The following is a 13,019-nucleotide window of genomic DNA, read 5'->3' on the forward strand; positions in this document are numbered from 1 at the left end:
CCCCACTATTCTGCTACTTAAAAATAGAAGGCTTTCAAACCTCTGCCTGCCACCAAATTACCAGGAAATTTAGTCAAGACCTGAATTAAAACATTTAGAATTACCATCAAGAAAGACCAAAATAAAGCCAAATGAAAACACGTTACTACACATCATCACCTTCTAAATCTTTATAATGTCTAAATCTAGGTTTTCGACCTGCCAATGGCATGCAATCAACCAAACATTGAAAACTCCAAGTAGCATGTGGAATTTATAGTCTAAAGAACTTTCTACATAAAACTGAAAAGTAAGTGGAAACCCATCTGTGTTTACTCAGGAAGTCTGGAAAAGTTGAGCAAAATGAGTTGGAAACACAGGTCTATGCTATAGTGATATTTACTTTATTTCCGTTACTGCCAAAATAAAAGTTTGCTTCACTTTTATCCAACAAAGTACCCTTATTCTCAAAGTAAGCCTCACTGCTCCCATGGAATCTTTAAAAGCAGAAAAGCAAGTAGATCTAAAGAGAAATATATAATGATTTCATACTTGGATTCTAAAGACAGAGAACTAATTTTCCAACAGACTCAGCTTGTACTAAAACTTAGAATCTTCAATCTGCAAGTTAAAATTGACTATGTAAGGTCTGTAAAGTGAGATAAAGAAAGACGCTAACCTATTGCAAGAAAAAAAATTGTATTAAAACAATAGGTCCTTCCATTTTCCAGGATCTGCAGCACAAGTTCTGAAAATGCAGCCAACGCCAGAGTGGCCCAGGAGGTGAGCACGGGGCTCTGAAGCCAGGTTTGCCAGAGTTGAATCACAGCCCCCAACCCATCAGGTGGGTGACACTGGGCCAGTTTCCTACCTCCTCTAAAATCTGTTTCCTTATCTGTGTCTGAGAAAAACAATAGTACTTATTTGATAGAGCACTGTGAAGATGAGCTGAGCTCACACACGGAAAGGGCTTAGCCCAGAACCAGGTACAAAGGAAACTCTCCATAAATCTTAGCGAATATTGTAGTCAAGCCTGAATAAGGACCTCAGGTTTCTTATAACCACAGTTAATCCTTAATTTCCTTTTTTTCCTAAAGCACACATTTTATTAAAAATAATGTGCTTACGTTTCAAACTCATCTAAGACCAATTAACTCTACCTCCCAATTATAGATTACGCATTATTTTAAAGCAGAGTATAGATTAGGCAGTAAACACTAACAAAGTAGCTCCAATCCCTATATTAGATCCATTCCCGGAGATCGAAGGAAACCACACAAATCCATACAGAATTCCATCAGATCAGAAGAGCATCTCAGTATCTACCTTTCATTCGTTTCTTTATGACTTTACAATTTATTTTGAATAATTGTTTAGCTTCATAAATCCATTTCAGTTTCCTAAAGCCAACCTGCTTGAATGAGTTGCTGCCTTAAAACCTGCACTTGGCTGGCATAATAATGTGAAAGTTACTTTTGCACAGTCCTGGGGCTACTTCTAAGGATTTCTGTCAGTAACCTTGGACTGACAGCTACAACACTGTTGACTATGAATTTCTCCTTTTCAAATTAAAGCTAAAGTCAGGAGAAACAATGTATTAAAACAGAACTTGAGAAAATACTGTTGAATCAATAGGGCTGCTGGAAATCACCTAACTCAAACCCCTCAGTTTACAAATGAGGCAAAAAATGTCCAAAAAGATTAAAGTCTTGCCTAAGGACACACTCTGAGCCTGCAGCAGAACAGGACTTAGGCGTCAATTCTCAGATTCAATTCTCAGTGCTCTTTCCTTTATTTCATGCTGCCCTGAGGCGTGAACGTGATGGGGCACTCAAAACTGAGGCCAGAGCAAAATGCATGGGAAATACAACCGCATTTTGTTAGGAGTGTATAAAGTCAAACCTGTCTGCTTTTAACAATTAGTTTTACTAACATGACTACAACTAAGAACACAAAAAAGTAGAATTTTGCTCAGTTCTGGGTGCTGAAATTTAAAAAGGATACAGAAAAACTAAACATCATTTATAGGAAAAAAGCGTAACCACTCTGAGCCAGGACTGCTAAGCCTGGAAAAAACTCTGGGTAACAAGGCTGCAGGGTTACCAGACAGAAGGAAGACCCGAAGGAACCAAACTAAAAGCAGGACCCCAGGACACAAATAGTTGGGATTAACAGGCAAAGACTTTTTAGTGGTAAAAATCATGGAGCTGCTGGCATTTTCCATCATTGTCATAGAACATAGCCAAATAAGACAGGCATAAGGGGTTATCACAAATGGGGACATTGGGCCAAATGACCTTTAGGTCGCTTCTGGCCCTTGAGGCTTTGTGTTTATCTGGTCACTGCGTATCTTCCTTAAATTCCTGTTTATTTGACATACTTGCCTGAATGCTGCAAAATCCTGTATGCATGCACAGGTACACACAATAACCCCACTACAACAACCAAATTCTAGTTTTTTCCCTCAAAGTACGATGCAAAAAATGAATGTTTAAGTTTTTTGAATGACATGGCTTTAGGTGTGCTTTGCTTTGAGGTGTAAGATACACACTACTCTGCAATTAATTTCTGCAGCTTTTTCCTGAAATAAAGATGTTAAAATTCAGGATTACAATTTTTTTTAAAAGTCTGTTATTTTAGGTGTATTTTTAGTTGGTATCAAATGCATCAAGATCAACGTCTACAGCTTTTTCTTCTAATTAGAAACTTAAAATTCCAGGTTATTATTTTTTAAATTAAGTTAAACTCAGGTTTAGTTTCTTCCTTTCAAATTGCCTGAGTGTTAGATATGTATTTACAAATTGACTCTTTTTAACTGTTTTACTTTACTATAACAAATATACTTATTTTAAGTTTCTATTTAAAAATTTTCAAACATGCAGAAAAGCCTACAAAATGGTAAAATGTCCCCCACATACTCATCACTAGACTCAACAATGAGTAACAATTTGCCTTATTTGCTTTCTCTACTTTTGGAGGGGTTTAAGGACTTAGGTAAGACACCTTGACGTTTCACCACTAAACATTTCAGTAGGCATCTCTAATAATATTAGCAAATGTAATGTATTATAATTAATTCCTTAATGTCACCTAATACCTAGTCCATATTCAAAATTTGACAGATACGGTATTGTTTGGTTTGCTACATGACTTTGAAATTTACAAGTCAGAAACAAGGCTTTAAATTTTTTATGAGCTAGATATGCAGTGAAAAGCATTGCTAAGAGTTACTCAATAGTTTTTACAAATTGTGTTAAACATGGCTTTTGCTTCAAAATGTTTATAAAGCTTTTCCAACTTCCAGAAAAGTTGAAAAAATCATAACCTCTATTTAGTCTCGTTAGCATTTCGCCGTACTGTGTGCAGAAATAGATTTTGTAAGAATCACCTGTAAGCAAAGTGAAGCTGTAACACTTCAACCCTAAATACTTCAGAAATTTATGACATGCCATTTTTAACACAATTAAAATATATAAATCTGTGTTTTCTTTTTAAATTTTAATTCAGGCAAACTATGTTTGTTAGACTGCAACACCTATTTTTTAGATAGTATGAATTGACTATAAGGATATTTTAAATGATACGACTGCTTTCAATGATCTGAGAAAGATTTTAAATGGTCAGACTAATATAAATATTAACATTTTCAATGGTATGACATTTAGAAAACATTTTTTAACGTTCTTATAAATGTATTTTTAGTTGGGTTTGGGTTTAGAAATCTATTTTTAAAAAACTGTGAGTTAGCTAAATGTATCTGTATATACCCTGACATATCTATTTTTCCAAACTGTATACTTTAGCTATCCATTTTTAATTATTTTGCTTAGCTTATTTTTTAAAATTGCCTAAATTAGAAAATAATTTTCTAAAGCGGTTTGATTCAGAGATGCACTTTTAAAAAGCTTTCCGTCTCAGATACTAGGTTTTTAAACTGTCTGACTTAATAGGGAAAAAAAAAAAAAAAAAAAAAACCCTCATGTTACCCAAAGGTTCAGGGTATTTTGAACCTTAAAGATTAAAAATTGAAAAATAAACAATATGTTTTTCAATCAATTAAAACTGATACCTTAGAAATCTTTATATGAGTTTCAGTAGTTTTTGAGGCAGCACAAAATCAAGTCATTTAAGGAACATGTGGTTCTTATTTAACATTACTAAAGTTCCATTAAGGAATTGTATTCATCCAATTTCTACTCGATTTCTTGGCTTATTTCTTCTTCAAAATTAGCGCTAAAATTAGTCCATTTCTATGCTACCAGACATCTTTACATTTATTTCAATATAATGTAATTCCTTTCAATTTATAAATGTAAAAAAACCCCTTCAACTTCTTAATTGAAACCTCAAACACACTCTGTCCCTATTTCTAGGCTTTTTGACCTGAGTTTACATGCTTTTATTCCTGAAACCGCTCACATGGCTTAAAATGACTTTTCAATCAGTTATATGGCCAAAGGCATTCTCCACCTGTGACTTACAAAAAGGAGAAACTGTCTTTGTAGACATGATAATCATGACATATGGCAAAATTTTCCTGAAGCATTTAGATAAAGTCATAAAGAAAAAAATAAACTGGCAATAAAGTCCCTAAGAGGTGAAATAAATGTTCCAAAATTGCCTAATATCAAGCATAATACCCAAGAATGTGGTCCTGGGATGGCTATTCCCCGCCTGTTCCAACGCTGCTTCTATTCCAACCTAGCCTGCCTACAGCAGGTAGCCTGAACTACAGCCAGTTTCATAACTTCACTTTTCAATGGAAGACATTACAGAGCTAACGATCACTGTCTGGTATAGATCATCCAGACCCGCCCCTTATTTAACAGAGCAGTAAACTGAGGCTCAGAAAGGGAAAAGTAGCCCCCATTAAAAACAAACCCCAAACAGTAATTTTTCCAGGACCACCCTTAAAAAACGCTACTGCTAGGCTAACTAAAGGTTCTGGCTAATTTTTAAAAAAGTGCTAATTTACGGGGTTAATTTTCACATAAACCTCCTCGGCTTTTTTTAAAAGTTCGAATGGAGAGGAAAGCTTAATTTCCCGTCTGGGAAATGGAAAGTGAAGAGGCTAGCACCTTGAGTCTCACAAACGCAAGCTCCCAGGAAGAACAGTGAGGCAATTATTCATAGGGAACAAGGCCACACAGAGGGCTGCGGGGCCGTTAAAAGAAAACGGGCGGAAAAACAAAACAAAACAAAACAACAACACAACTCCCTCCTCTTTGAGGGGAGGGAGTCGTTCATTTGCAAGGATTTGGGTCTACGATCCCGCGACCCAGCCATTAGGACCAAACTGAGGCTCATTACTGGGGGGAGGGGAGCTTCAAACAAACGAAACAAAAAGGCTTCAGAAAGGCCCAATGCTTCCCAATGTTAGCGTTAAAACATATGTAAATTACAGGCGGCCTGTAGCGCAGTGACGCCAAGGCGGGGGGTGCGGGGGGGGGGGGGTGCTGCGGAAGTGAGGAGAAGACGAGGCAGAGGTGGAGCTGCGGCCTCACAGCACCGCTTTTTCCCCATCCGGGGTTACAGATGCCCCCTGACTCTAGCCAAGAGATCTTATTATTCTTAGTCTTATTATTCTTATCTTCTTTTTTTAAACAGAGAGACAGACAGAGACAGACAAACAGGCAGAGCCGCAGTGCACACGGTCCGTGTGTCGGAGAGGCCGCCAGGAGACTCACCGCAGCAATGCTACGTGAATGCAGAGGGCTGGAGGTGGTGTGACTACTCACTTGCTCGGCTAACAGCTGCCGGTTTTGGATGGAATTATTCCGCAACAACAAGAAAGCGTCGGTTAAACGCCTGGTGGCCATGTCTCACCCTTTGCGACCCCCCTCTCAGGGGCCCCCCGCCCACTTATATTCCTGATTTATTCACTTTCTTTCTCCTGGCCCGGCTGGCCCACCCTTTCACGGAAGCTTCTCGACAAGGCCTCAGGCCTCAAGCCAAAAAGATGCAGCTGTGCGCTTCGCCAAAGCGCAGAGACCCCTCCCCAAATAACTGCCTAGGCTTTCCAATTGTCTGACTCCCCCTACCCAGGACAGACTTCGATCTCTAAGCACTTGAATCCCCCCAATCCTTGCGTAGCGATCCAACGACCCAGAGACCCCACCCCAATCCAACCTTGGATCTACAAGCGTCTAACTCTCCAATCCGGCTCTAGACTGGGAGGGCCTGAAGCCCCCTACTCCCTGAGACCCCCCGAAGGTCTTTGCTCTCTACCCCTAACTTTGGCTCGTAAGCGTCTAGGCCGTGCCCTGAGGTCTGGCTGTGACTCAGTTTCCGCACCAGAGGCCTGGCCTAGGCCCTCTTTGGACAACCGGAGACAGGCTTGGGGCCTGGACTCGAGGGCGCCTGCAGCTCCCTTCTGGGGACTTGTCTGAGCCTGCTGAGGCTCTGCCCGACCTCCTGACCCCTTCCTTTCCTGGACGGCCTGGTCCTCCACTGCCAGCAGGCTGCCGGCCTGCAAGAAGACAGCAGGGCCTGCCTCCCCGGCCTTCTCACTCCTCTTCTCCGGCTCCCTCCATCCCCGGATCTGACTGCAGCTCAGCCCCGGGCCGTTTCCGTGCTGTGGTCCCGGGTTCTGGCGTCCCCCCTGGCCCTCTTCCTGTCCGTCCCTCGCGAGTGCCCCCCTGCGACGCTCGCAAGCCTTGCTCGCAACGTTCCGGGCGCGGGAGCTCCTTGCACTCCTGCCCCGGGGCACGGGAGTGCCCCGCCCTCTCCCGGGGTGCTCCTCGGGCGCCCTGTTTCGCCTTCCCCAACTGGGTCCAGGCACTAGGAGCAGGTCAGCGAGCAGGCCTGAGCCTGGGGAGCGTGGCCCCCAGGCTGCAAACCGCTGCCAGGGCCCTTGGTCCCTGCATTAGAGTAGAAGTTGCGCGGCAGGCAAATTTGGGCTCCCCAAGAACCGAAGTTTTGGGCGCGGGGAGTTGGAGCGGGAGAGGAAAAGTTGGAGACGACTGCCTCTGCAGGCCGAGCACGCTCTACTGCAGGCGGCGGCGCTCGCTTTTTTTTTTTTTTTTCTTTTTTCCCACTCTGAAAAAAGATGTATCTGACAACCAGGAGGAAATAAAAGGAAAAAAAAAAAAAAAAAAAGCAAGAACTCCAGGCAGCCTGGCCGCGCCGCAGCCGGCAGTCGGGGGTCGTCGGGGGCGCCCGCCCTCCCCAGCTGCCGCTTTCTGTAGGGGGCACTGCAGGGTCGTGGAATCTCAAGTGGAAAAGTTACCCGAAAACTTTGACACCTCCCACCCCCCTCCCCGCGAAAAAAATCTCTGTTCCCTGCCTGGGCCCTGGCCCTGCGCCCCCCGCGCCCCGGGACGGGTTTCCCACGGTTGGCCGGGCCCGGGGCGCCCTAAGCACCCCGACTTGCCGCCCCGGGCCAGGTCGGCGGGGTTCGTGCAGGGGCTCCGCGGGGCCGCGTAGGGCAGGGGCCGCCCGGGCCCGAGCACGGCACCCAGAAACAGGCTGGCGCCCCGCGACGGAGACCCGGGTCCGGCCCGGAGCCGCCCGGGAGGCTTGAGGCCAAGGGCCTGGCCCCGCTCGCGGCCGGAGCGGGTCGAGGGCGCAGAGCTGTGCGGCCGCGCCTTCCGGGCCCCGGGCCTGTGCAGGGCCGGCTTCCCCTTGCCGGGCGAGGCTGCGGGCCGGGCTCCGGTGCGGGGTTCCAACAAAGGAACGAGGCCCCAGAAGAGCCCCCCACGCGTCCTTTGTTTCTGCGTGGAAGAAACTTTACACACGTGTGTGTTTTCCGAGGGTTTCCCGTGTGCTGAGCGCTTGCAAAGCGGAGTCGCGCCCAGGGAGACGCGAAGCCGGTGCCCGCGGCTCACCCAGGGACCCCAGCCAGACAGCGGCACCCGCGGGGCGCGTGCGGGACCCCCAGGCGACCGGGGGAAGCGCCGGTAACCGCCCACCCCCGTGCTTTTTCTCTCACGGAGAATGTTCCCGCGCGTTCGTTGTGCAACTAAAAATTAATGTGAAACATATCCATTGAGGCAAACAACAAAATGCATACAACGAAACCCACAGAAAATCGAGAGAGCCGCGAGCAGGGCTGGACGAGTTCACTGTGAGAACCGGCTCTGGCTTCCGCGTTGCGCGGAGGGCAGGGCGCTCGCCCGGGGACGCTTCGCAGCGGTGGAAGATTCGGGCGACAGGGGACCGGGTCGCTGCGCGGGCCGGGCTGGGGGCTGCAGGGACTTGCTGACAGGCCATCCAAAGACAGAGGCCCTGGGGAGGGAGATTCGGGGAGCCCGTGTGCTTAGCGCAGCCCCCCGGGAAATATTTGCCCAATAAGGGAGAGTTCTGTCCCCACACCGCGGCAGAACCCCCCTGCGAGCTCTGACCCCAGTAGCACGGCCAAGCCCCCCCCCCCAACCCCGCTCCCCCCTTTAGGGGATAGATATTTGTAAATAACAACTGAGCTGGTCGTCGGTAGGAGAATCAGATTAGAAATATGGTCCCCACTCTCTATCTCCCCAGCACTCATCACCTCACAAAGCGGGGGGCGGGGGCGGGGGGACTTGTTTACTTTTCCTGGCGCTCTTCCCCAGGCTAGAACGTGATCTTCTTCCTACGCAGGGACAGTGTTTTATTCATCTTTGTACCCACTGCCATCTCATCTGGCTTGGAACAGGCTCCGGATAAATATTTTTTAAATACGTGCATGAATTAATGAGAGACTCGAGATTTAGTCCCCAAACTCTCTGACCTCCCTCGAGTGACTTTAAGCCTTTAGAGCCCTTATCTGCTAAGAAAGAAAGAAAAAAATGTGGGTTTTTCGTAATCCTCGTAATCCGTGCCCTGTCTACTTCTCTGGGGTTATTGTGAAGATCAAATAAGATAAGTGGAAACTCTTTGTAAACTACCAGGTGCTGAGCAAATATTATATAGGATGGTTATTCATTCATTCCCTCCGTTCAGGAAGCTTAGCAAAGTAATTCCTGGTCTTGTGTTTCAGCAGATGGTGGTCGCCTTTCCTGGTCAGTCTTAAATATTTATTACAGGACAATCTCATTCTTACATTTAGGAGATCAATCAAGCTTCCATTTCTTTGAGCGAAATGAACACTGCTTGCACACAAATAATGGAAGAAAAACACTGGTATTCCCAAAACAGCCACCCCAAGCAACCCAAGAGCCTAACAGCGGGGAGGTCATGAAAATCCAAGAAATTGGCATAGCAGCCCAAAGGCAGCACCGTGCAGCTCTGACCAGGCCCCAAAGGCAGCACCGTGCAGCTTTAACCAGGCCCCAAAGGTAGCACCGTGCAGCTCTGACCAGGCCCCAAAGGCAGCACCGTGCTGTGGTTTAGGTATGGGATTGTGTGCCTGAAATAGTATTAACGAAGAGGGAGCCCAGAGAGGGCATGCACCCCTGGCTCCAGTCACGTCCATGGTCCATGTTCGCCCTGACCCACACTAGCAGGGAGTTGGGGAAGGATGTAAATCATTACATTTGAATGTTCCTTGGCTGTTTTATTTTCCTGTCAAGTGACTTAAGCTTGATTTTTTGTTTTTTTTTAAAAAGCATTCCCCCATGGCCAAGTATGTGTTTCCTTGGAATTGAAATCTAGGTTGATGGTTTTACATTTTAAAAGCTTTCATTGTGACTCATTCTTGGCCTGGGCTAGGATTCGGTAACACTCCTCGGGCTTGGTGAGGCTCCGTGTCCTGTTTCTCGGGCTTCATACCCACTTTCTAACATTCTGCCAACGAATCCAATAAGTCACTTCTGGGGACAAGTGTTTCATTGTTTTCTTGTCATCTCATTCAGTGCAGGAGGAAGACCCAGTGAAGCCAGGCCATGGCTTGGACAGGGGCAGGTTTTCAAGTACTGAGAGGGGATGGTTAGCACAACAGGTCAGCAGTGGGACACACACCCTTTGGTGAAAACAATTTAAATGAGATAGGGCTCATGAAGCCCTTATACAACCTCAGCATAGAGTAAGTGCTCCACAAATGGGCCATGTGATTTATGACAGCAGTAGTCTTACTGTTGGAAAGCTCACGTGGGCTCTGCTGTCCCTGGAAGGCATCATAAACTCCAAAGAGAATGGCATGGTATTGAGAACTGAACACTTGGAAATCTAAGCACATTTCCGAGCTTCTTGTTCTGGACCTTGGGAATCCAGATGTGTCTGCAATGCACTCTTATGTGGAAGAGGGGGCTAAGCAGTCTCAAAGACACCTTTTAACGTTGGCCTTTCTCCCACCTGTAGAAAGACAGATGGTTGTTTGCTTATCAAGCAGCAAAAGCCCCCAGGCCTAACACATGTCTTGTCTGCCCAGATCTGACATAACAGACAGATTCGGGCCAGGTTCGGGTAACAGGAGTTGTGTGTTCTGTGTCCCCAAATAGTTCCTCAAAACCTTGAGGATTTCCAACAACAGAAAACTCCCTGCCTGGGTCTGTCTTCAGCTATGATGCCTCTCCCAACAAGGGAGACTCCGGAGAGAGGCAACACTTTTGTTTTGTCTGGAGTCCCGTAGCTTTTAATACCAGACACTTCAATACAGTAGGCATTTCTAAAAATCTACCAGTGGCTGTGCCTATCTCTTGCCAGGCACTGCTAAAAGAATGAAACAGCAAAACTCTTGCCTTCAGGGAATTTGCATCTCCACTGTCTCTACCCAAATTCTGGTTCTCATCATGTACATTTTCCCAGCAGCCTGCTAACAACCACCCGTCTCTTCCCTCCTCATCCTGCAGCCACAGTGACCTTTCCAATGCACAAATCTGATCATGTCACTGCCTGATTGAGGCCCTGAAACAGCTGCCTCTGGCCCATGCCAGCTGATCTCAAATGACGCTCAGCAGAAAACAGGTGCTCTAAGTTGAACCAAGCTGGGCATCACTAATATTAACTAATGATGGACTTTTCTTGGTTGTCAGAAAAAAAAAAAAAAATGAAGCTAATTAATGGAATAGTCTCCATCTTAAGTGTTTCTCTTCTCACTTTCTCTTAAACCTTCAGTCCGTGCCACCACTTGGCTGTATTAGAATACAGTATAAGACTAGATCTGATTTATTCCAGAATCATGGATTTCATTACAATTTTTTTCCCATAGATCAGTATTTCCTGGAGTTCTGCATTTAGGTTTTCTACGCTTTCCACATGGTGGAGTGCCCCCTGGGCATTCAAAGCCCTGCCCAACAGGCCCCACCCAAATGGCGAGCTTTTTTCTTTCCGGGACTTGGCTCACAGGCCTTTCTATGCCTGGTGGGGGTAGTGGCGGGGGATGTGTCTTGCCCCTTCTGCTTGGTGAACCCCTCATTCAAGACTTAGCACCCCCTACACTGTCAGGTGTGATAAATATTTGCGGAATGGATGAATGGATGGATTAATGCACAAAAGGTGAGATTAACTATATTAAGTGCTAGAGAATACCAGACAGTCAAGACTCAAAATGGGTGGAGAGATTAGGGCAGTTCCCTGTCCCCCTCACTCACCCCTTTTCAGCCACACTAGCCTTCCCACCATTCCGCACACCTCCTTAGCACCTGCTACGCTCTCCTTCCTAGGTTCTTCAAATAACTGGCTCCTTCTCACCACTCTTGTCTCAGACTACTCAACAGAAAGTAATCCTTCTACCCTGTCCACCGTGTGGGGAGAAGACTCTCCTCTCCCAGGGCCTCTATGTCACCATCATACCAGGTGCCTGCCCATGCTTGGTCAAGTTCGAGACTGAAACAATGTCTAACATCGTGGCTTTTGGTCTTTGAGGCCAAGAAGAGGCCTCTTGGGTCACAACACATGCCAGCAAAGCATATCTACATTTTACTTCTTTTTTTTCCAGGATGATGTTGACACATGTGTACTCAAATAAATCAACCCTCCCGTCTTAACCATCTCCCTTGGCAGGAACGATAAGTTAATGTGCCAAGCCAGAACTGACCTGGATGACTCAACCCCCGAAAAACATAAAGGAAATCATTGTGTTTTCCGCTAGCAGGTATTGAAACATAGCCAACTCGCTCGTTTCTAGTTTTTGTTCCCATGGGCAGGACCACTGACCTGCTCGTGGTAATTTGTGTGATGTGCAAGTGCAGGGCTGGACTCCAGCCTTCTCCAGATGCTGCCTGTGCAACCAGCGGCCCCTTATTAGCTACGTGGCCATGCATGGCTCAAGACTCCTTTGGTCGCAAGGGACAGAACCCAAATCAAATGGACGTAAGCTTCAAAGCAAATGTGTTGGCCCAAACATCTATGCGTAGCTGGGTCCAGAGGGGGAAAAATATCAACAAGGAGTTTCTATCTCTCAGCTCTTCCTTCCCCTGTGCTGGTTCTGTTCTCAAGCCAGTGAACCCCAGGAGGTGGCAGATTACTCTCTGGAAGCTCTGCCCTGTTATCTCACAGGACAGCAACCCCAATAGGTTGAAATTTCTCTTTTCTAGTGGTTTCAAAAGTCCTGGAATGGACTCTCATTGGCCTGTCATGAGTTATAGCCTTATCCCTGAATTCTTTTTTTTTTTTTTTTTTTTTGAGCCAGGGTCTTACTCTGTCTCCCAAGCTAGAATGTGGTGACAAAATCACAGCTTGCTGAAGCCTCAACATCCCAGGCTCAGGTGATTCTCCCACCTTAGCCTCCCAAGTAGTTGGTACTACAGGCATGTACCACCATGCCTGGCTAATTTTTATACTTTTTTTTTTTTTGATACAGGGTCTCACTCTGTCACCCAGGCTAGAGTACTGTGGCGCTATCATAGCTCACGGCAACCTCAAATGATTCTCCCACTTCAGCCTCCCAAGTAGCTGAGACCATGGACATGTGCCACTATACCCTGCTAAGTTTTATATTTTTAGTAGAGATGGGGTCCAGGCTGGTCTTGAATTCCTGGGCTTAAAGAATCCACCCCCCTTGGCCTCCCAAAGTGCTGGGATTACAGGCATGAGCTACCACACTCAGCCATAATTTTTTATACTTTTTGTAGAGATGGGGTTTCACCATGTTGTGAGGCTGGTCTCGAACTCCTGGGCTCAAACTATCCACCTGCCTTGGGCCTTCCAAAGTGCTAGAATTGCAGATGTGAGCTAGTATCCCG

The 13,019-nt window shown here is 46.0% G+C and overlaps 1 protein-coding gene across 5 annotated transcripts in view; it reads right to left on the minus strand.

Annotated features, from left to right (window-relative positions):
- The window catches only part of LOC116463354 (probable aminopeptidase NPEPL1), a 63,484-nt gene extending 56,914 nt beyond the window's left edge, over window positions 1-6,570 (minus strand). For 2 of the 5 annotated variants that reach the window (XM_032146427.2, XM_032146425.2), the window contains exon 1: window positions 5,718-6,570. In XM_032146427.2, coding sequence (XP_032002318.1) covers window positions 5,718-5,798 — 81 coding nt within the window. In that variant the 5' untranslated portion in view covers window positions 5,799-6,570. Of the gene's footprint in view, window positions 1-5,666 lie in introns of all 5 variants that reach the window. The other 3 variants (XM_032146424.2, XM_032146423.2, XM_032146411.2) reach the window with 2 other exon arrangements.
- Between the last annotated feature and the right edge of the window lie 6,449 nt (window positions 6,571-13,019).

Source organism: Hylobates moloch, unplaced genomic scaffold (assembly GCF_009828535.3).
Source record: "Hylobates moloch isolate HMO894 unplaced genomic scaffold, HMol_V3 SCAFFOLD_34, whole genome shotgun sequence".
Taxonomy (NCBI): domain Eukaryota; kingdom Metazoa; phylum Chordata; class Mammalia; order Primates; family Hylobatidae; genus Hylobates; species Hylobates moloch.